Here is a 25883-nt window from a genome sequence, read left to right as displayed (position 1 = left end):
CTCTTGTCCACTGTCCGAGTTCGACAAGGTGCTTTTTAAACCCACGACACACACCCATAACTCGACCACACTACAAGCAAGCTTCACAAACATCTCTCTCTATCTCTATCTCTATCTCTATCTCTATCTGGTGAGTGTACATGTTATTTATAGTTGATGCAAGTCAGAAAAAGACATTAATAAATGAGAAAAAAAAACATGTTAGGATGGAATTACAAAGCAACAACCAAACAAAGATTGACAAGGAAGGAATGATACCACAATTGGTACCATGATACTTTTGCAGATACCAATCATGACATTTTGTCATACTGTGCTGTGTGGCAATTGTAACAATATTGTATGAAGTAGTGTGGTTTGATGAAATTACCTCCACCACCAAAGGTTGACGGAGGTTATGTTTTCACCCCTGTCTGTTTGTCTGTGAACAGGGTATCTCAAAAAGTTGTGGACGGATTCGGACCACATTTAGTGGAGAGGTTTGGATGCATGACAAGGATGAAATTATTACCTTGATTTTAGTGAAGATCAGGATACAAGAATTTTAAAAGTTATTCTTCACTTCTGAGAGATAGGGCCAAAAATGATATACAGCACAACATCTCGTTGATATACAGCACGAACTCCCAATTATCAGCAAAGTCATGGAATCCATCATTGCTTCGGATATGAAATCTTTCCTCTTCTCCAATGGCTTGATCTCTGATCATCAATTTGGATTCAGACCAGGTCACTCTACTCTGGACATGCTGCTTCTCCTGTCTCAACAATGGATGGAGGTCCTCAATGCCAAACAGGAAATTAGAGCTGTCTCCCTCCACATATCACGTGCCTTCGATACGGTCTGGCACCCAGCTCTGCTCACCAAACTCTACTCCTATGGTATCCATGGAAATCTCCATGCATGGCTTGCGGACTTCCTCTCTGGTCGTAGTCAACGTGTGGCCCTGAATGGATTTCTCTCATCTCCCCTTCCTGTTCAGGCTGGAGTTCCCCAAGGCAGTGTGCTGGGCCCTGTGCTTTTTCTGGTCTTTATCAATGATCTCTCCGACTCTCTGGAAAATCCTCTCTATCTCTTTGCTGATGACTCCACTCTCTGCCGCTCCATTCCTCTTCCCTCAGATCGGCAGTCTGCAGCCTCCTCACTCTCTGAAGACCTGGACAAAATCACAGACTGGTCAAACAAGTGGAACATGTCTTTCAATCCTGACAAATCTCACACTCTTACTATGTCTCTCCGAAAAGATCGACTGGACAACCCTCCCATCTACTTTCTCAACAATCCTCTCCAAGAAGTTCTGTCGCTCAAGCTTTTGGGTCTCACTATCTGCCATGATCTTTCTTGGGAAAACCACATTTCCAAGCTGGCCTGCAAAGCCAGTCGCCGACTGGGCATCCTCCGTCGTGCGAAGTCCTTCCTAGGCACACCTGAGCTCCTCACCACATACAAGGCTTTCATCCGCAGCTCAATGGAATACTGTTCTCCCCTATGGGCTGGTGCTCCTGCCTCACACCTAGCTCGGCTTCACGCTGTTGAAACCAAAGCTTTCAGAATCATTGGAATCTCCCGCGATGAAGCTATCTCTGAGGGCCTTTCACTCACTCACCGCAGGCAGGTAGGTGGTCTTTCTGTCTTCTACCGACTCCTCTCCGGCCTTGCTCCCCCAGCTCTCTCTGTGCTCTGTCCCCCAAATATTCCTACAGGTCGCACAAGATCTGCCAGCAAGCCTCTGATGGTTAAACTGCCAAAATCTCGACTCTCTGCTCACCTTCACTCCTTCATTCGTCTTTTCTCCCACCTCTGGAACAAACTCCCACACTCCCTTCAATCTCACTCCTCCCTCCAGGTCTTTAAAACAGCGGTTCACCACCATCTCTTATCTTCCCCCATCCAAAACCTTGATCTTTTCTACCCCCACTAATTCACCCCAGATCCACCTTGTTTGAAATTCCAACTTCTTTCCTGGAAGTCCTGGCAGTGTCCATATGTTTTATACCTCTCCCACCGCCCCCTTCCCATGCCCCCCCCCCCAAAGCCCTCGCCCTCTCTCAGATCTCTCGATGTCTCCATGTCTCTCGGTCCCTGCTCTCAAATGTTGTGTTTGTGTCCTTCCCCCTCTCTCCCCATCTTGTCTACCGCTCCCGATGTTATATGTTTTATGTGTCGGTTTGTCTTTCTGTGCGATTAATGTTCGCTCTTTCACGAGCCTCGATCTTGTATACAAAAAAACAAAAAAACAAACAAAAAAAATCTCAAAAAGTTATGGACTGATTCGGACTAAACTTGGTAGATGAGTTGGGTAGGTGACGAGAACAAGCCGATTAGATTTGGTTCAGGTCCGGATCCAGAACTGGCCTATCAGTGGGATACAAAACAAACTGTTCAGCCTGGCGGAGGTATCGAGTTCCATTTTGGTTAGTTCTGAAAACCAATGAGAATAAAAGGTTTGGCTTTTAAAGACTGATGACTTCACTCTACTATAGTTGCTTTTCAGCACATCATTTTGTACACATTTGATGGGGTGGCCACTCTTTGCCCAGGTGCAATCCCAAAAGATGGAGTGCTACCATACTCCATGATAATGTTGATGTTGTAGAGTGATGGGCAGCAACAGAAGGCACTTCAGATAAACAGTTTAATGTCGTCTCTTCTCCAACCTTTCTCTGCACATCACTTTACGTCACTTCCGGTTCAGCATAATCATTACCTGTTCATAGTGCATTCATTAATATTCAGTAACTCTCAATACCACAGTTAATGACCAGGAAAGGGGAATGCAGCAACAAATGAGTGGGTGAGGTAGATGAGGCGGGGGGGGGGGGGGGGGGGGGGAGGAATGGGGGGGGGGGCAAAGGCATATAGTCTTGAAATGGAGAGTTCAGCGCTGAATAAGGATACGGTACTGAACAAGGAGGATGTAGTAACTAACACGAGGGGGAAGGCAGTACTGGACGAGGAGGGAAGAGGGTGCAGTACGAACAATGAGTGGGGGGACGAGGGGAGTTAAAAACGACATGAAGAGGGATGGGGGGGTTCAGTACCGACCAAGGAGGAGGAGGAGGTGCAGTACCAAACGAGGAGGGGAAGGAGGTGCAGTACCAAACGAGGTGAGGGGTGGGTGGGGGGGGGTTATTACCGAACGAGGCTGGAGAGGTGCAGTACCGAGTGGGGAGAGTGTGTCTAAATAAGGAGAATACAGTACCAAACGAGGATAGAGTACTGTGGTGGGGGACATGAGGCAGTCCCGAACAAGGATGGTGTCGTATGCCTCCAGGAAAGAAATGCAAAATGTACTCAGAACGATGCATCATCCAAGAACATCATTTTGTTATTTTCTATTTGCAAGCATAGATAACGAGTAAGATTTATTTTTACTCACCATATAACTTCTTCATTGAAAAATACAAACACATATTTTAGATTGTATTTTACCGATTACACCCTCCTCTACATTTTACCGATTACACCCTCTTCTACATTTTACCGATTACACCCTCCTCTGCATTTTACCGATTACACCCTCCTCTACATTTTACCGATTACACCCTCCCCTGCATTTTACCGATTACAACCTCCTCTACATTTTACCGATTACACCCTCCTCTACATTTTACCGATTACACCTTCCTCTGCATTTTACCGATTACACCCTCCTCTACATTTTACCGATTACACCTTCCTCTACATTTTACCGATTACAACCTCCTCTACATTTTACCGATTACGCCCTCCTCTACATTTTACCGATTACGCCCTCCTCTACATTTTACCGATTACACCCTCCTCTACATTTTACCGATTACACCCTCCTCTACATTTTATCGATTACACCCTCCTCTACATTTTACCGATTACATCCTCCTCTACATTTTACCGATTACACCCTCCTCTACATTTTACCGATTACACCCTCCTCTGCATTTTACCGATTACACCCTCCTCTGCATTTTACCGATTACACCCTCCTCTGCATTTTACCGATTACAACCTCCTCTACATTTTACCGATTACACCCTCCTCTACATTTTACCGATTACAACCTCCTCTACATTTTACCGATTACACCCTCCTCTACATTTTACCGATTACACCCTCCTCTACATTTTACCGATTACACCCTCCTCTACATTTTACCGATTACACCCTCCTCTACATTTTACCGATTACACCCTCCTCTACATTTTACCGATTACACCCTCCTCTACATTTTACCGATTACACCCTCCTCTACATTTTACCGATTACACCCTCCTCTACATTTTACCGATTACACCCTCCTCTACATTTTACCGATTACACCCTCCTCTACATTTTACCGATTACACCCTCCTCTACATTTTACCGATTACACCCTCCTCTACATTTTACCGATTACACCCTCCTCTACATTTTACCGATTACACCCTCCTCTACATTTTACCGATTACAACCTCCTCTACATTTTATCGATTACACCCTCCCCTACATTTTACCGATTGCACCCTCCCCTGCATTTTACCGATTGCACCCTCCCCTGCATTTTACCGATTACACCCTCCCCTGCATTTTACCGATTACACCCTCCTCTGCATTTTACCGATTACAACCTCCTCTACATTTTACCGATTACACCCTCCTCTACATTTTACCGATTACACCCTCCTCTACATTTTACCGATTACACCCTCCTCTACATTTTACCGATTACACCCTCCGCTACATTTTACCGATTACACCCTCCTCTACATTTTACCGATTACACCCTCCTCTACATTTTACCGATTACACCCTCCTCTACATTTTACCGATTACACCCTCCTCTACATTTTACCGATTACACCCTCCTCTACATTTTACCGATTACAACCTCCTCTACATTTTACCGATTACACCCTCCTCTACATTTTACCGATTACACCCTCCTCTACATTTTACCGATTACACCCTCCTCTACATTTTACCGATTACACCCTCCTCTACATTTTACCGATTACACCCTCCTCTACATTTTACCGATTACACCCTCCCCTGCATTTTACCGATTACAACCTCCTCTACATTTTACCGATTACACCCTCCTCTACATTTTACCGATTACAACCTCCTCTACATTTTACCGATTACACCCTCCTCTACATTTTACCGATTACACCCTCCTCTACATTTTACCGATTACACCCTCATCTACATTTTACCGATTACACCCTCCTCTACATTTTACCGATTACACCCTCCTCTACATTTTACCGATTACACCCTCCTCTACATTTTACCGATTACACCCTCCTCTACATTTTACCAATTACACCCTCCTCTACATTTTACCGATTACACCCTCCTCTACATTTTACCAATTACACCCTCCTCTACATTTTACCGATTACACCCTCCTCTACATTTTACCGATTACACCCTCCTCTACATTTTACCGATTACACCCTCCTCTACATTTTACCGATTACAACCTCCTCTACATTTTACCAATTACACCCTCCTCTACATTTTACCGATTACACCCTCCACTACATTTTACCGATTACACCCTCCTCTACATTTTACCGATTACACCCTCCTCTACATTTTACCGATTACACCCTCCTCTACATTTTACCAATTACACCCTCCTCTACATTTTACCAATTACACCCTCCTCTACATTTTACCGATTACACCCTCCTCTACATTTTACCAATTACACCCTCCTCTACATTTTACCGATTACACCCTCCTCTACATTTTACCGATTACACCCTCCTCTACATTTTACCGATTACACCCTCCTCTACATTTTACCGATTACACCCTCCTCTACATTTTACCGATTACACCCTCCTCTACATTTTACCAATTACACCCTCCTCTGCATTTTACCGATTACACCCTCCTCTACATTTTACCAATTACACCCTCCTCTACATTTTACCGATTACACCCTCCTCTACATTTTACCGATTACACCCTCCTCTACATTTTACCGATTACACCCTCCTCTACATTTTACCGATTACAACCTCCTCTACATTTTACCGATTACACCCTCCTCTACATTTTACCGATTACACCCTCCTCTACATTTTACCGATTACACCCTCCTCTACATTTTACCGATTACACCCTCCCCTGCATTTTACCGATTACAACCTCCTCTACATTTTACCGATTACACCCTCATCTACATTTTACCGATTACACCCTCCTCTACATTTTACCGATTACAACCTCCTCTACATTTTACCGATTACACCCTCCTCTACATTTTACCGATTACACCCTCCTCTACATTTTACCGATTACACCCTCCTCTACATTTTACCGATTACAACCTCCTCTACATTTTACCAATTACACCCTCCTCTACATTTTACCGATTACACCCTCCTCTACATTTTACCGATTACACCCTCCTCTACATTTTACCGATTACACCCTCCTCTACATTTTACCGATTACAACCTCCTCTACATTTTATCGATTACACCCTCCCCTACATTTTACCGATTGCACCCTCCCCTGCATTTTACCGATTGCACCCTCCCCTGCATTTTACCGATTACACCCTCCCCTGCATTTTACCGATTACACCCTCCTCTGCATTTTACCGATTACAACCTCCTCTACATTTTACCGATTACACCCTCCTCTACATTTTACCGATTACACCCTCCTCTACATTTTACCGATTACACCCTCCTCTACATTTTACCGATTACACCCTCCGCTACATTTTACCGATTACACCCTCCTCTACATTTTACCGATTACACCCTCCTCTACATTTTACCGATTACACCCTCCTCTACATTTTACCGATTACACCCTCCTCTACATTTTACCGATTACACCCTCCTCTACATTTTACCGATTACAACCTCCTCTACATTTTACCGATTACACCCTCCTCTACATTTTACCGATTACACCCTCCTCTACATTTTACCGATTACACCCTCCTCTACATTTTACCGATTACACCCTCCTCTACATTTTACCGATTACACCCTCCTCTACATTTTACCGATTACACCCTCCTCTACATTTTACCGATTACACCCTCCCCTGCATTTTACCGATTACAACCTCCTCTACATTTTACCGATTACACCCTCCTCTACATTTTACCGATTACAACCTCCTCTACATTTTACCGATTACACCCTCCTCTACATTTTACCGATTACACCCTCCTCTACATTTTACCGATTACACCCTCATCTACATTTTACCGATTACACCCTCCTCTACATTTTACCGATTACACCCTCCTCTACATTTTACCGATTACACCCTCCTCTACATTTTACCGATTACACCCTCCTCTACATTTTACCAATTACACCCTCCTCTACATTTTACCGATTACACCCTCCTCTACATTTTACCAATTACACCCTCCTCTACATTTTACCGATTACACCCTCCTCTACATTTTACCGATTACACCCTCCTCTACATTTTACCGATTACACCCTCCTCTACATTTTACCGATTACAACCTCCTCTACATTTTACCAATTACACCCTCCTCTACATTTTACCGATTACACCCTCCACTACATTTTACCGATTACACCCTCCTCTACATTTTACCGATTACACCCTCCTCTACATTTTACCGATTACACCCTCCTCTACATTTTACCAATTACACCCTCCTCTACATTTTACCAATTACACCCTCCTCTACATTTTACCGATTACACCCTCCTCTACATTTTACCAATTACACCCTCCTCTACATTTTACCGATTACACCCTCCTCTACATTTTACCGATTACACCCTCCTCTACATTTTACCGATTACACCCTCCTCTACATTTTACCGATTACACCCTCCTCTACATTTTACCGATTACACCCTCCTCTACATTTTACCAATTACACCCTCCTCTGCATTTTACCGATTACACCCTCCTCTACATTTTACCAATTACACCCTCCTCTACATTTTACCGATTACACCCTCCTCTACATTTTACCGATTACACCCTCCTCTACATTTTACCGATTACACCCTCCTCTACATTTTACCGATTACAACCTCCTCTACATTTTACCGATTACACCCTCCTCTACATTTTACCGATTACACCCTCCTCTACATTTTACCGATTACACCCTCCTCTACATTTTACCGATTACACCCTCCCCTGCATTTTACCGATTACAACCTCCTCTACATTTTACCGATTACACCCTCATCTACATTTTACCGATTACACCCTCCTCTACATTTTACCGATTACAACCTCCTCTACATTTTACCGATTACACCCTCCTCTACATTTTACCGATTACACCCTCCTCTACATTTTACCGATTACACCCTCCTCTACATTTTACCGATTACAACCTCCTCTACATTTTACCAATTACACCCTCCTCTACATTTTACCGATTACACCCTCCTCTACATTTTACCGATTACACCCTCCTCTACATTTTACCGATTACACCCTCCTCTACATTTTACCGATTACACCCTCCTCTACATTTTACCGATTACACCCTCCTCTACATTTTACCGATTGCACCCTCCTCTACATTTTACCGATTACACCCTCCTCTACATTTTACCGATTACACCCTCCTCTACATTTTGCCGATTACACCCTCCTCTACATTTTACCGATTACACCCTCCTCTACATTTTACCGATTACACCCTCCTCTACATTTTACCAATTACACCCTCCTCGACATTTTACCGATTACACCCTCCTCTACATTTTACCGATTACACCCTCCTCTACATTTTACCGATTACAACCTCCTCTACATTTTACCGATTACAACCTCCTCTACATTTTACCGATTACAACCTCCTCTACATTTTACCGATTACAACCTCCTCTACATTTAACGATTACACCCTCCTCTACATTTTACCGATTACAACCTCCCCTACATTTTACCGATTACACCCTCCTCTACATTTTACCGATTACACCCTCCTCTACATTTTACCGATTACAACCTCCCCTACATTTTACCGATTACAACCTCCTCTACATTTTACCGATTACACCCTCCTCTACATTTTACCGATTACAACCTCCCCTACATTTTACCGATTACACCCTCCTCTACATTTTACCGATTACAACCTCCTCTACATTTTACCGATTACAACCTCCTCTACATTTTACCGATTACACCCTCCTCTACATTTTACCGATTACAACCTCCCCTACATTTTACCGATTACACCCTCCTCTACATTTTACCGATTACACCCTCCTCTACATTTTACCGATTACAACCTCCCCTACATTTTACCGATTACAACCTCCCCTACATTTTACCGATTACACCTTCCTCTACATTTTACCGATTAAACCCTCCTCTACATTTTACCGATTACACCTTCCTCTACATTTTACCGATTACAACCTCCTCTACATTTTACCGATTACACCCTCCTCTACATTTTACCGATTACACCCTACCCTGCATTTTACCGATTACAACCTCCCCTACATTTTACCGATTACACCTTCCTCTACATTTTACCGATTACACCCTCCTCTACATTTTACCGATTACACCCTCCTCTACATTTTACCGATTACACCTTCCTCTACATTTTACCGATTACAACCTCCTCTACATTTTACCGATTACACCCTCCTCCACATTTTACCAATTACACCCTCCTCTACATTTTACCAATTACACCCTCCTCTACATTTTACCGATTACACCTTCCTCTACATTTTACCGATTACAACCTCCTCTACATTTTACCGATTACATCCTCCTCTACATTTTACCGATTACAACCTCCTCTACATTTTACCGATTACACCCTCCTCTACATTTTACCGATTACACCCTCCCCTGCATTTTACCGATTACATCCTCCTCTACATTTTACCGATTACACCCTCCTCTGCATTTTACCGATTACACGCTCTTCTACATTTTACCGATTACACCTTCCTCTACATTTTACCGATTACATCCTCCTCTGCATTTTACCGATTACATCCTCCTCTACATTTTACCGATTACACCCTCCTCTGCATTTTACCGATTACACGCTCTTCTACATTTTACCGATTACACCCTCCTCTGCATTTTACCGATTACACGCTCTTCTACATTTTACCGATTACACCCTCCTCTGCATTTTACCGATTACACGCTCTTCTACATTTTACCGATTACACCTTCCTCTACATTTTACCGATTACATCCTCCTCTGCATTTTACCGATTACATCCTCCTCTACATTTTACCGATTACACCCTCCTCTGCATTTTACCGATTACACGCTCTTCTACATTTTACCGATTACACCCTCCCCTGCATTTTACCGATTACACCCTCCTCTGCATTTTACCGATTACACGCTCTTCTACATTTTACCGATTACACCTTCCTCTACATTTTACCGATTACACCCTCCTCTGCATTTTACCGATTACACCCTCCTCTACATTTTACCGATTACACCCTCCCCTACATTTTACCGATTACACCTTCCCCTACATTTTACCGATTACAACCTCCTCTACATTTTACCGATTACACCCTCCTCTACATTTTACCGATTACACCCTCCTCTACATTTTACCGATTACACCTTCCTCTACATTTTACCGATTACACCCTCCTCTGCATTTTACCGATTACACCCTCCTCTACATTTTACCGATTACACCCTCCCCTACATTTTACCGATTACACCTTCCTCTACATTTTACCGATTACAACCTCCTCTACATTTTACCGATTACACCCTCCTCTACATTTTACCGATTACACCCTCCTCTACATTTTACCAATTAAACCCTCCTCTTCATTTTACCGATTACACCCTCCTCTACATTTTACCGATTACACCCTCCTCTACATTTTACCGATTACAACCTCCTCTACATTTTACCGATTACACCTTCCTCTACATTTTACCGATTACAACCTCCTCTGCATTTTACCGATTACAACCTCCCCTACATTTTACCGATTACACCCTCCTCTAACATTTTACCGATTACACCCTCCTCTACATTTTACCGATTACAACCTCCTCTACATTTTACCGATTACAACCTCCCCTACATTTTACCGATTACAACCTCCCCTACATTTTACCGATTACACCCTCCTCTACATTTTACCGATTATACCCTCCTCTGCATTTTACCGATTACACCCTCCTCTACATTTTACCGATTACAACCTCCTCTACATTTTACCGATTACAACCTCCCCTACATTTTACCGATTACAACCTCCTCTACATTTTACCGATTACACCTTCCTCTACATTTTACCGATTACAACCTCCCCTACATTTTACCGATTACACCCTCCTCTACATTTTACCGATTACACCCTCCTCTACATTTTACCGATTACACCCTCCCCTGCATTTTACCGATTACACCCTCCTCTACATTTTACCGATTACACCCTCCTCTACATTTTACCGATTACACCCTCCTCTACATTTTACCGATTACAACCTCCTCTACATTTTACCGATTACACCCTCCTCTACATTTTACCGATTACAACCTCCCCTACATTTTACCGATTACACCCTCCTCTACATTTTACCGATTACACCCTCCTCTACATTTTACTTATTACACCCTCCTCTACATTTTACCGATTACACCCTCCTCTACATTTTACCGATTACACCCTCCTCTACATTTTACCGATTACAACCTCCCCTACATTTTACCGATTACACCTTCCTCTACATTTTACCGATTACACCCTCCTCTACATTTTACTGATTACACCCTCCTCTACATTTTACCGATTACACCCTCCTCTACATTTTACCGATTACAACCTCCCCTACATTTTACCGATTACACCCTCCTCTACATTTTACCGATTACACCCTCCTCTACATTTTACCGATTACACCCTCCTCTACATTTTACCGATTACACCCTCCTCTACATTTTACCGATTACAACCTCCTCTACATTTTACCGATTACAACCTCCCCTACATTTTACCGATTACAACCTCCCCTACATTTTACCGATTACACCCTCCTCTACATTTTACCGATTATACCCTCCTCTGCATTTTACCGATTACACCCTCCTCTACATTTTACCGATTACAACCTCCTCTACATTTTACCGATTACAACCTCCCCTACATTTTACCGATTACAACCTCCTCTACATTTTACCGATTACACCTTCCTCTACATTTTACCGATTACAACCTCCCCTACATTTTACCGATTACACCCTCCTCTACATTTTACCGATTACACCCTCCTCTACATTTTACCGATTACACCCTCCTCTACATTTTACCGATTACACCCTCCTCTACATTTTACCGATTACACCCTCCTCTACATTTTACCGATTACAACCTCCTCTACATTTTACCGATTACACCCTCCTCTACATTTTACCGATTACAACCTCCCCTACATTTTACCGATTACACCCTCCTCTACATTTTACCGATTACACCCTCCTCTACATTTTACTTATTACACCCTCCTCTACATTTTACCGATTACACCCTCCTCTACATTTTACCGATTACACCCTCCTCTACATTTTACCGATTACAACCTCCCCTACATTTTACCGATTACACCTTCCTCTACATTTTACCGATTACACCCTCCTCTACATTTTACTGATTACACCCTCCTCTACATTTTACCGATTACACCCTCCTCTACATTTTACCGATTACAACCTCCCCTACATTTTACCGATTACACCCTCCTCTACATTTTACCGATTACACCCTCCTCTACATTTTACCGATTACACCCTCCTCTACATTTTACCGATTACACCCTCCTCTACATTTTACCGATTACATCCTCCTCTACATTTTACTGATTACACCCTCCTCTACATTTTACCGATTACACCCTCCTCTACATTTTACCGATTACAACCTCCCCTACATTTTACCGATTACACCCTCCTCTACATTTTACCGATTACACCCTCCTCTACATTTTACCAATTACACCCTCCTCTACATTTTACCGATTACACCCTCCTCTACATTTTACCGATTACACCCTCCTCTACATTTTACCGATTACACCCTCCTCTACATTTTACCGATTACACCCTCCTCTACATTTTACCGATTACACCCTCCTCTACATTTTACCGATTACAACCTCCTCTACATTTTACCAATTACACCCTCCTCTACATTTTACCGATTACACCCTCCTCTACATTTTACCGATTACACCTTCCTCTACATTTTACCGATTACACCCTCCTCTACATTTTACCAATTACACCCTCCTCTACATTTTACCGATTACACCCTCCTCTACATTTTACCGATTACACCCTCCTCTACATTTTACCGATTACAACCTCCTCTACATTTTACCAATTACACCCTCCTCTACATTTTACCGATTACACCCTCCTCTACATTTTACCGATTACACCTTCCTCTACATTTTACCGATTACACCCTCCTCTACATTTTACCAATTACAACCTCCTCTACATTTTACCGATTACACCCTCCTCTACATTTTACCGATTACACCCTCCTCTACATTTTACCGATTACACCCTCCTCTACATTTTACCAATTACACCCTCCTCTACATTTTTTCATCCTCATCCTCATCTCACCGATCATACAATCTCAGCCTCACCAGTGACGGCCGTGAGACCCGTGCAAGCTCCTGCAATACACAATCCAAGTACAGCCGCAGCATCTTCTAGAAGTACCACATTAGTACTGGGATCTCCACTCCGCACAACTACAAGAAAAGGCACAAAATGTATAATTTAGTCACAACTTACAAAACTTAAACCCTAAATAATGAGAGGAAGAAATGTATGTCCAAATGTACATGTACATCAACATCCTTGTCCTCCACATACAGTATATGTGTGTACTCCTCCACAATCTGAAGATAAATGTGGGAATAATTAAAGGTAATAAAATGAACATTTGGCATGATGATCTACAATGAATCAGCCAGCTTTGGCAGTACGAAGCATCCCCGTTGGTAATACATTGAATCTGTTAAGGGTGATTGACAAAAACAGAGGAATGCTGTTGAGCTCTTTGCTCCTTTACCCGATCTAATATAATTTTGCAGAAATGGCTTCTAAGGGTTCATCCAAACCTGAGCAGATGATAATAGAGAGCATACAGAATTTATGAACAATAAAACACAAATCCACTGAAACATGCAATTCGGAAGTTCCGTTCACCGAAACGCAATTTATTTATGATTTACGGCTCATAATGGAGTTGCCGCTCACACGTCTTACACACAGGGACATAAAACGAGACACGACACAGGACGAGAACGACAAAAGACAAAAACACAGCCACAGAGTTTCGGGGAGGTGGAGTCACCTCCCGAGATAAAAACAAACAAACAAACAAACAAACAAACCAGCCACGAGGTACCAGCGACGTCACAACAACGGTGCCGATTTTCTCACCGATTAAACTGGGTGGTTTGCCATTACCTTCCCAGCGTTGTTTGTCCGTGCTCTATCCTTTTAATGTTGAGCATCAAGCAAGGGAGCAGCACGGCCAAGTTTTGAACGGCCGACCCCTCCCAGACATGGAGCGGACGTTCTACAGTCGTGGCAAAAATATTGCTACCCTTGCACTTTTTTCAAATAACTAACAATTTTCTTGAAAAACAAAATTGGAATTGACAAAAGTTTTTAGTCTCCACAATTCTTTATTTCACTGTTAATATTACAGAACCTTTGTGTTTGATTCAGAACTTAATATATCCTTTTAAATCAGAAAATAAAAAGCAATGGCATTGGACAAAATAACTGCAGTCAAGTGCTTCCTATAGCCATGAATGAGCTTCCTACACCTCTCTATTGATAGTTTGACCCACTCTTCTTGTGCAAACTGCTCCAGATCTCCCAGATTTGAAGGGGGCCTTCTCCAATCTGCTGTTTTCAGATCTCCCCACAGGTGTTCAATGGGATTTAGATCTGGACTCATTGCTGGCCACTTCAGAACAGTCCAGCGCTTCATGAAATGTGTTTGGGGTCATTGTCCTGCTGCAAAGACCCATGACCTTCGACGGAGACCCAGTTTTCTGACACGGGTTGAACATTGCGCTCCAAAATGCCTTGGTAATCTCCTGATTTCATGATGCCATGCACACATTCAAGGCACCCAGTGCCAGAGGCAGCACAGCAACCCCAAAACATCACTGAACCTCCTCCATGTTTAACTGTAGGGAAAGTGTTCTTTTCTTTGAAGGCTTCATTTTGTTTTCTGATGTCCTTCACATAGAGAACATAGAGGTGACGTGCTTCACAAAAAATCTCCAATTTGGTCTCATCTGTCCACAGAACATTCTCTCAGAAGGATTTTGGCTTGTTCAGGTGTGTTTTGGCAAACTCTAGTTGGGCTTTCTCATGTCTCTCTCTCAGCAGTGGGATCCTCCTGTATCTCCTACAATATAACCCCCTTTCATTGAGTTGGCGACGGATGGTGCGAGTTGAAACTGTCGTACCTTATGTCTGAAGTTCAGCTTGAATCTGTTTGACAGTTGATCGAGGTGCTTTCTCCACCATTCGAACAATCCTTCGCTGCAATCTTCGATCAGGTTTTCTCTTGTGGCCGCATCCAGGGAGGTTGACTGCAGTGTGCCATTGTCCTTAAACTTCCTGATAACATTGCGTACCATGGACAAAGGAACATCAAGGTCTCTGGAGATGGACTTGTAGCCTTGACATTGTCCATGCTTGATTACAATCTTGTGTCTGACCTCCTCAGACAATTCTCTGGTTTTCTTTCTTCTCTCCATGCTCGTTGCGGTACACACAGTGACACAAAACAGCAGAATGACTCCTTTTCTCCATTCAAAATGGTTGAATGAGTGATTTTTTATATTGTAAGCACCTGCAACTCACCACAGGTGAGTTCAATGCCAAAGTAAAGGAGAATCACCTGCTTGAAATCTAATTATTTCTCACAACTTCTAAAAGGTACCAATAATATTGTCCGGGCCATTTTTAGGATTTCTGTGTGGAATAAGCTAACATTTAGTCATTATTTCAGCTTTTAAAAAATTTTGTTCCACTGCAAACCAAAGAAATACAAATGTAGGTGGTCTTTCTGTCTTCTACCGACTCCCCTCCGGCCTTGCTCCCCCAGCTCTCTCTGTGTTCTGTCCCCCAAATATTCCTACAGGTCGCACAAGATCTGCCAGCAACCCTCTTATGGTTAAACTGCCAAAATCTCGGCTCTCTGCTCACCTTCACTCCTTCATTCCTCTTTTCTCCCGCCTCTGGAACAAACTCCCACACTCCCTTCAATCCCTCTCCTCCCTCCAGGTCTTTAAAACAGCTGTTCACCACCATCTCTTATCTTCCCCCATCCAAAACCTTGATCTTTTCTACCCCCACGAATTCACCCCAGATCCACCTTGTTTGAAATTCCAACTTCTTTCCTGGAAGTCCTGGCAGTGTCCATATGTTTATACCTCTCCCACCCCCCCCCCCTTCACATGCCCCCCCCCCAAAGCCCTCTCCCTCCCACAGATCTCTCGATGTCTCCATGTCTCTCGGTCCCTGCTCTCAAATGTTGTGTTTGTGTCCTTCCCCCTCTCTCCCCATCTTGTCTACCGCTCCCGATGTTATTTGTTTTATGTGTCTGTTTGTCTTTCTGTGTGATTAATGTTCGCTCTTTCACGAGCCTCGATCTTGTATACAACAAAAAAAAAAAATAATAATAATAATAATAAAATATAAAAAAATGTGAACACCAAAATATTTTTTCATTTCAACAATTTTCTGGAAGAAATGGTGCATTATTTGAAAAAGGTGCAAGGGTGCTAATATTTTTGGCCACGACTGTATGTGTGTGTGTGTGCATATATATCTATATATTATACATATATATATATATATATATATATATATATATATGTGTGTGTGTGTGTGTGTGTGTGTGTGTGTGTGTGCGTGTGTGCGTGTGTGTATGTATGTATGTGTGTGTGTGTACATGTAATATGTATGTATGTGTGTGTATGTATGTGTGTATGTATGTATGTATGTATGTGTATGTATGTATGTATGTGTGTGTATGTATGTGTGTATGTATGTATGTATGTATGTATTGTTATGGAGTCCTCTACAAACCCCAATAACGGAAGTTACGAATCCGTAACAGTATGTATGTATGTGTGTATGTGTGTATGTATGTATACGTATGTTTGTGTGTGTGTGCACGTGTGTGTGTGTTTATGTATGTGTGTGTGTGAGTGTGTGTTTATGTATGTGTATGTGTGTGTTTATGTGTGTTTGTGTGTGTTTATGTGTGTGTTTATGTTTGTGTATGTGTGTGCTTATGTTTGTGTATGTGTGTGTTTATGTATGTGTATGTGTGTGTGTGTGTTTGTGTGTGTGTGTGTGTGTGTGTGTGTGTGTGTGTGTGTGTGTGTGTGTGTGTGTGTGTGTGTATATATATGAGTGTGTGTGTATGTATTTATTGTTAATGTCCGGCTTCATTCTTGTAACTACAGTGCAGTAATTGGTCTTTATTTTGATTTCACTTACATTCCAGCAACAGCAGGTTAAAAGTGCTTGGACAAGCAAAACTGGATCACGACAAATACACTCAACACGTGACTTTCAAATTGACCGTATGAATGCTATTTTAATGAGGCCTTTTGCACATGCGCGAAGTATTACTGCCCTTTTAAAATTTTTACTCTTAAAGGGTTAAAAGTATAGCACATTGTAAAAAGAAAGACGTTCATAAATAACGGACAATAACTTGATTAGAGAACACAAAATGAAAAACCAATCAACCGATTCACCCATCATGAACATCTCATCATCATCAGAATTCACAGTGGTATTTCAATTATTGATTTATTGAAATATGAAAAAGTTTTCTTATCAATACCTTTTTGGAAAAGTGGAGATTGAGAATGTCCCTCTACCTCTTCCCTCTCCTTCCCCCAAACACAGTAAATTCAACCACTAATAGTTCAGCTTAAAGAGGATGGGTTATTATAATCTTATGAAAGTATATTCATGTTATATATTGTTACGGTTTTTAGAACCTTCACAAGTAAATTTTGGTAAATGTTTCCCTTATAAATGATCCCCTGTAAATATCCCCATCAATTGGCTTCGTTAAAGATCGCACCCTAGTTAGTCCATGTACAACACGTAGCGAACCATAGGACCTCTCCGTAGTTATTTCATTATTATGTGTTTCAGTTAAGGATCTGTTCCCAATAGTTGAATCTGCGTTGCATTAATCAAACTAGGGCATGCCCGTACTATATATATATCTAAAATTATACCCCCCCTCTATTTACATGAAATGGTTTGGTCCAAAGCGAACGGCTTGCGAGTGGTGACAATCCCCCCCCTCTATTTACATGAAATGGTTTGGTCCAAAGCGAACGGCTTCCGGAGTTTGGTAAAGAAATCGCCATCGCGTGCACAAACGCGCAGGAAAGCGAATGAATCGCAAATTCGTTTTTATTAGTTTTAAAACATAGTTTAACGCCAACATAGTTTGCAAACGTGAAATAAATGAATACGCTCTCAAATGTGCCATCCGAGGCAGAGTGTGTCCGCCACGTTCGGCACACGCGATAGTTCGCTGCTCTCTGATTGGTTGAATCGTTTTTTGGACATAGCTCGGTAAGTAATTGTCCGATTAATATGAAACCTTGAAAAGGCACATCCTCGGGTCCCCAGCAATATACCTGGCAAGTTAAAAGTATATCGGACCCGTGGTTGTCGAGAAACAGCGGTCACAGACAAACAAACGTACAGAGATTACTGGAATTATAGATAGATAAGATAGGCCCCATTCCGTCCATTTTGCTCTCTCCCTCTTCAAATTGTGATACTTCGCTTGCCAGCCGCGTTCGCCGCCGTTGCATTGGGCTGTTTTTGCTGGCACCACGCCGCCATTAGCCATGCGGTCAAGCCGAGGAAGAAGGGGGTGGAGCCACCAGAACAAGGTGTGGCACGTCGACTCGTCAGCAGAGGTGGAGTCAGCGAGCCCTTACCGACCAACCAGCGCCGAGGTGAGCCAACCGGTAGGCGTGTCATCGGAGCCGGCGGCTTGATTTCTACACGGACATTGGAAGCGGCTGCGAGGGACTGCTTGGAGAGTTGAGGGAGAAGACGTGATCCGGCAGATGAGTGAGGTACCCGACGAGGATACGGAGCATTGTAAGGAGGAGAGTGGGTCCGTTTGATGGCGACAATCCCATGCTTTATTCGCATTGTCCGACCGTGTGAGATACGAGACCAGAAGCTGACGCTGGCTGTTCACTTCCAGCCCGGAGCGTGGACCTGGAGCGGACCTCAATGCTGTGCCTCTGCCCGGACCTTCCAGCCCTGCTGTCCCACCCGGACCTTCTCCCTCTTCCAGTCATTCCTGCCTGCTATTCCCCTTTCGTGTAAGTCTGTGTGTTCTGTCCTGGGCGTTGATAATTAAGACTGTTTTTAAGGCTGCCCTGTGTATCTTCTTCTTCTTCTTCTTCTTCTTCTTCTTCTGCATATTACTTTCGTTTCTTCTTTGGTTTTGGTTTTGCACATAATTAATAAATGTCTGTTATTTCTTACCCTTTTGGTTTCATTCTCCCCCGATCGCTTTAGTCCCTTCTTCCCATTGAGTACATGTGGCACGATTCGGCCAACGTTCGGAGTCGGGTTAGTCTCTTGTTAACGGCCCGAGTCGCAGCTCGCTTCGCTCGGCGCATCCAATCACGCTGCGGCCCGGGTGGGAGTATCTCCTCGCTTACGGATTGGTGGTGGTAATTAGGTAGTAAGACGGGTTGGGCTTACAACCCTACTCACCACCGACCGGAAGTGACGTCATACCCCCAGGACCGGTCGGACGGCCAGCTTAACAGGACAAGGGGATTAACCCCCCTTTGCTAACGGGAGTGCCGTCCCCCGGATCCGTAACAATTGGTGTCGAAGAGTTGGGATTTGGACCCGAACCAAATTTTTCTATCATCTAAAAAATTTGGTCAAAAATTTGGAGCGGCCGAAATCTAGTATTAAGATCCAAAATTTAAATCGTGCCATGGATAGTCAAGGCGATCGGGTGCCGGTAGGGGAGAATGAGGAGTTAGAGGCAATCCAGGACCCCAGGGAGGAATTGGAGGAGAGCAATGAGGGTGCGGTTGCGGGGGTTGCAGGTGCACAAGATGGCGGCGCCTCGCACGTGGCCGCGGTAGCCGAGCCCGCTCTACCAGCGGGCTTTGACATGCAGGGCCTCATGGCGCAGCTGCAGGCAGTCATCCAAATGAAAATGGGAAACCAACTTGGGGGATTGAGGAAGGATATGGGAGAAATGAGGGACGAAGCAAGGGGTACCAGTGAACAATTGGGAAGCCAAATCGGGGAATTGAGAAATGACATGGGAAGCCAAATTGAGGAAATGGGAAATGATTGGAAAACCAAATTAGGGGGATTGAGTAAGGATATGGGAGGAATGAGGGCCGATAGAGAGGGAATGGAAAACAGAATGGGTGACCGAATAACAAAAATGGGGGAGAACATTGACCGCGAGTTGGGCGAGCAGGTCCCAAGGGTACGCGACGAGGTAACGCAACTCGAGGAGCACGGGTTGAGCGAGGCGGAGCAGAGCGCGGTTAAAATGACGGGGGTAGAAATCGCGACTAAATCGCGACCCGGGGTATGGGGAAGCCGGCGACCGCCGAGGTAGAAAAGGAAATTTTATTCGGACCAGCGGTCGTCGAAGAGAAAGAAATTAACGAATTAATTATAGTGGAAATTGGAATGGAAGAGACGCCGGACGTAGAAAAGCACTAGCGGCAGGGAGAGATGGAATATGTGCAAAGTCTGTGCTCGCATCATGATGTCGTGCTGCATAATCCTTATAAAGATTTGCAGGTGCGTGTGGAGCAAAGAAGAAGAACCCCGAAGGTGAGACGGGCTGTGTATGGTGCTAAGAGGTTTTGCGGGAAGGTGTTTAGCGCAAAAAGAATTTTCGCGCGTTTGGGATCGAGACGGCACCCGTGCGCTCGTAAAAGGTCCGTGGTGCGCGTTATGAATGGAAATGGCACGCGGGTGAGGAAAAGGTGTGTGAAGGTGAACGGCGCGCGTGGACGAATGGTGTCGGAGCGCGAGTGTGATACCGGGTGCGAGGGAGAGTGCACGTCGGAGTGTAAGTGTGATGAGAGCGACGCGGAGAGTGAGATGGATGGAGAGAGTGTGCGAGAACGCACACCTGGGTTGGTTGTGGCGCGTGTGCGGGAGGGCACATTGGAGCACGTGAGTGGGTGGATGCAAGAGTGCACCCCCATGAGTGGTACGGAGTACGTACCAAGGGAGTGTGCAAGACGGTGCACGAGGCGGTGTGTTAAGGAAGTGTGCGAAAGATGAGTGTGCGCAAGAAGGTGCACGAGAGGAGTGGTGTGTAACAGGGAGTGCGGTGGTGGAATGGACGGAGTGTGTGGAATGCATGAGAGGCGCTGAGACGCCGGGTCTAGTGAGTATGAAAGGGGTCGCGTGCGGATGTGAGCATGTATGGGGAGCATCGACGTTAAACGGGATAGCGTTCAGACCGACGTATAGCCGACGCGAGCTCCCGGTCCGTGCCGGGCTTTGTGTATTGCGGGAGCCGGCGGGGATCGGTGCCGCGTCGCTCCTGTTCGGAGCGTCGTGCACGATCCGCGCCGGGCCCCACCCTGCACGGTCGTGTCCGCGCTTTGCCGGACAAGGCGACCGGCCCGGTTCGAGGGAAGGTAGGAGGGGTCGGAACGGCGCCCCCTCGTGGTGGCGGCGTTCCGGCCGGGCAAGATTGGGCCATCGGGCAGGAGACCGAAATGCCCCACGCCGGGATGGTGCTTTAAACGTTGGCCCAGCCAAACCTCCTCCCCTGAACCGAATGCCGGTCGGACCCAACCGCAGGAGACCAAACCACCCGAATTCATTGCTCGGCTTTGCGAAGCCGAGTTTTAATGATGTAACGACACACCGAGGCTCAGAATAATGGACGAACAGGGGTAGGAAATTGATGATTGGCAAATTGGGTTGGCAAATTTGATGGGTAAAAATGATTGGCAGTAATGATTGGCAAATTTGATTGGCAAAAAAAAAAATGGATGGGAAAAATTGATAATATAATGGGAGATGCCCGATGTGGAGGGATGGCAACTCTGCCATCCCTCCCATCCTACAGGGCACATGAGCAATAGTTTATGGGGTTTTGACTGTGCAAACTAGCCCGGGAGGGTTTTTTTTTTTTTTTGTATACAAGATCGAGGCTCGTGAAAGAGCTAACATTAATCACACAAAAAGACAAACCGACACACAAAACACAAAAAACAAGGGGAGCGGCAGACAAGATGGGGAGAGAGGGGGAAGGACACAAAAGAGAGGGGGAAGAGGGGGAAGGACACAAACACAACATTTGAGAGCAGGGACATCGGGAGGACTTGGGGGGAGGTGGGAGAGGATTAAAACATATGAACACTGCAAGGACTCTGGGGTGAATTACCGGGGGTAGAAAAGATCAAGGTTTTCGATGGGGGAAGATAAGAGATGGTGGTGAACAGCTGTTTTAAAGACCTGGAGGGAGGAGTGGGATTGAAGGGAGTGGGGGAGTTTGTTCCAGAGGCGGGAGAAAAGGGGAATGAAAGAGTGAAGGTGAGCAGAGAGCCTAGACTTTGGCAGTTTAACCATAAGAGGGTTGCAGGCAGACCTTGTGCGACCTGAAGGAATATTGGGGGGACAGAGCACAGAGAGAGCTGGGGGGGAGCAAGGCCGAAGAGGAGTCGGTAGAAGACAGAAAGACCACCAACCTGCCTGCGGTGAGTGAGTGAAAGGCCCTCGGCGTTGACTACATCGCAGGAGATTCCAATGATTCTGAAAGCTTTGGCCTCAACAGCGTGAAGCCGAGCAAGGTGTGAGGCAGGAGCACCAGCCCAGAGGGGGGAACAGTATTCCATTGAGCTGCGGATGAAAGCCTTGTATGTGGTGAGGAGCTCAGGTGTGCCAAGGAAGGACTTCGCACGACGGAGGATGCCCAGTCGGCGACTGGCTTTGGAGGCCAGCTTGGAAATGTGGTTTTCCCAAGAAAGATCATGGCAGATAGTGAGACCCAAAAGCTTGAGCGACAGAACTTACTGGAGAGGATTGTTGAGAAAGTAGATGGGAGGGTTGTCCAGTCGGTCCTTTCGGAGAGACATTGTAAGAGTGTGAGATTTGTCAGGATTGAAAGACATGTTCCACTTGTTTGACCAGTCTGTGATTTTGTCCAGGTCTGCAGAGAGTGAGGAGGCTGCAGACTGCCGATCTGAGGGATGAGGAATGGAGCGACAGAGAGTAGAGTCGTCAGCAAAGAGATAGAGAGGATTTTCAAGAGAGTCAGAGAGATCATTGATGAAGACCAGAAAAAGCACAGGGCCCAGAACACTACCTTGGGGAACTCCAGCCTGAACAGGAAGAGGAGATGAGAGAAACCCATTCAGGGCCACACGTTGACTACGACCAGAGAGGAAGTCCGCCCGCCATGCGTGGAGATTTCCATGGATACCAAAGGAGGAGAGTTTGGTGAGCAGAGCAGGGTGCCAGACCGTATCGAAGGCACGTGAAATGTCAAGGGAGACAGCTCTAATTTCCTGTTTGGCGTTGAGGACCTCCATCCATTGTTGAGAAAGCAGAAGCAGCATGTCCAGAGTAGAGTGACCTGGTCTGAATCCAAATTGATGATCAGAGATCAAGCCATTGGAGAAGAGGAAAGATTTAATATCTGAAGCAATGATGGATTCCATGACTTTGCTGATAATTGGGAGAAGGCTGATTGGTCTGTAGTTGCTGGGATCTGTTTTTGCACCTTTTTTGTGCAAAGCGGTGATGTTGGCTGATTTCCAAGCAGATGGCAGATGACCTTGAGCAAAAGAGAGGGTGAAGAGAACAGAAAGAGGGAGTGAAAGAGCAGAAGAACATGATTTTAGGACCCGTGGGCTGATGCCGTCAGGACCAGTTGCAGAATCAGAGTCGAGGGTTGACAGAAACTTTTCCACCTTGTCAGGAGGAAAGGTCACAGAGTCCAGGAGCAGCTGGGTACGACTGGGTATGGTGGGTACAGAGAGGGATGGGTTTGGGACACAAGATTTAGAGGCAAACACAGAGTTGAGGCATTCAGCTTTTTCACGTGCGGAGTCAGCCGTTAAGCCGTTTGAGGTGAGGGAGGGGATGGAGGGGGAACAAACACCAGAAACAGATTTGACCAGACGCCACCAGGATTTGGAAGAGGGAGACAGATAAGAGAGTTCGGTCTTGAGAATGGTGAGATATTGTTTCCTGGCTCTCCTGAGGGTGGACACACACTTGTTTCGGGCTTTGTGAAAGGAAATGAGATTTCCTTCCGTTGGATTTGCTTTCCAGGAGACGAAAGCAAGTTGTTTCAGGGCAACAGCCTCACCACAAGATTCCGTGTACCATGGACGGGAGGAAGGGTATGTTTGGATGAAATGATAGAATTTAGAAAGATGACAATAGGTAACTGTAGAGTTAAGTAGCGACATGTACCTGTAGAGGGGACATAGCAGATTAGTGGATTATAATGAAGTGGGAGCGCCTAGTATAAGGGAAGATGGGGGGCGCGAGTTTCAGAAGGGAGTAGTCAGCTTAGATGATGCAGTGTATGATTGAGTAATTGTGATTGTGTATTGCATTGATGGGGTAGGAAATTTAAGCCTGGTGTTGGGCTAGCGGCTAGGGTGCCAGCTTAGGATCCTAGGATCCTGGGTTCGAATCCCAGTCGATCGCTGAATTAACGCCAGGGGGGTTGACTCAGCTTGTCATCCTTCCGAGGTCGGCTAATTGAGTACCAGTTCACTGGTAATTCCCTGTTTGTCGTAAAAAGGCGACAAAAAGGGTTGGCGGCAGGAAGGGCATCCGGCCGTAAAACATTGCTTCAAAAAGGGGACCAAAAAAAACAAAAACAACCACGGTGCCCGGAAAAGGCCAACCCCCGTTTGCGGGGGAAAATGGCCTCTAAAGGTGTTTTTTTCCATTTTTTTTAATTTTTATTGCATTGAATGAATGAGCCTGGGAGGAAAGAGGGTGCACGTGCCACCAGGTGTGCAGGTGACACCAGGTGTGTGGGCACAGGTGTGCAAGTGAGGTACATGTGTATGAGAATGGTTGTGTGGAATAGCTTGTATGGAGTATGGAATAGATGGTCTGGAGTGAATGGAGCATGGAATAAATGGTTGAACGGAATAGATGGTATGGAGTACGCAATGGATGGTATGGAGTATGGAATGGATGGTGTGGAGTGAGTAGTGTGGAATACGTGGAGTGGAGTGGTTGGTGCGAAAGGAGTGGATGGGGAAGATGGACCCCTTTCACGAATACCCGGGGAGGGTAGTTTAAGAGTAGGTAGAGGGTATAGGTAAATTGTGGTGGATATTGGCATCTGTGGTGCGTGTGGTAGAATGGTGTTTGGATGGGTGCATTAGTGGAGTGAAATGGCTGGGCGTGTGTGTATGGTTAAATGGGCACTCCGCCACTGTTAGTTTGTCGGCCAGGTGAGGCCGCAGGTAGGCTCTGGGAGCCAGTAGAGTGTTCAATGGGGCCCGAGGATCCAGGGAAGGACCCGGGTAGCCTGACGCCAGAGAGGGCGGTCGTGGGGTGAGAGCGCCAGAGGGCCTTCTCCAGGTAGATAGGTTAGGGAGAGGAGCGAGGCAAGCTCAGGAGGCAACTGCAGTGGCGGAGGTGTGCAGGTGAGTAGACCTGCTGGTGAGCCACACGACCCAGCCCTGAAATTGTGCAAGGGTACAGGGAGTTGAATCAGGGGAGTGAGACCCCAAATTGGTGAGAGCCACAGATGGTCAGTGGGAATTGGTTTTTAGAACCGCATAGAGTAAAGTGGCCAATGGTTTTGCAGGGAAAGACCCCGGGTAGAGTAA

The 25883-nt window shown here is 45.1% G+C and overlaps 2 protein-coding genes across 5 annotated transcripts in view; both read right to left on the bottom strand.

Moving 5' to 3' along the window:
* The window catches only part of MMAA (metabolism of cobalamin associated A), a 773535-nt gene that overhangs the window by 553574 nt on the left and 194078 nt on the right, over nucleotides 1–25883 (bottom strand). The gene's annotated exons all lie outside the window — the stretch shown is intronic.
* The window catches only part of SLC30A9 (solute carrier family 30 member 9), a 224796-nt gene that overhangs the window by 53581 nt on the left and 145332 nt on the right, over nucleotides 1–25883 (bottom strand). For all 4 annotated transcript variants that reach the window (XM_078777013.1, XM_078777017.1, XM_078777015.1 and 1 more), the window contains one exon: nucleotides 13617–13724. In XM_078777013.1, coding sequence (XP_078633139.1) covers nucleotides 13617–13724 — 108 coding nt within the window. The remainder of the gene's footprint in view (nucleotides 1–13616; nucleotides 13725–25883) is intronic.

Source organism: Myxine glutinosa, chromosome 4 (assembly GCF_964187855.1).
Source record: "Myxine glutinosa chromosome 4, kmMyxGlut1.1, whole genome shotgun sequence".
Lineage (NCBI taxonomy): Eukaryota > Metazoa > Chordata > Myxini > Myxiniformes > Myxinidae > Myxine > Myxine glutinosa.
This window is presented reverse-complemented; position numbering and strand designations above follow the sequence as displayed.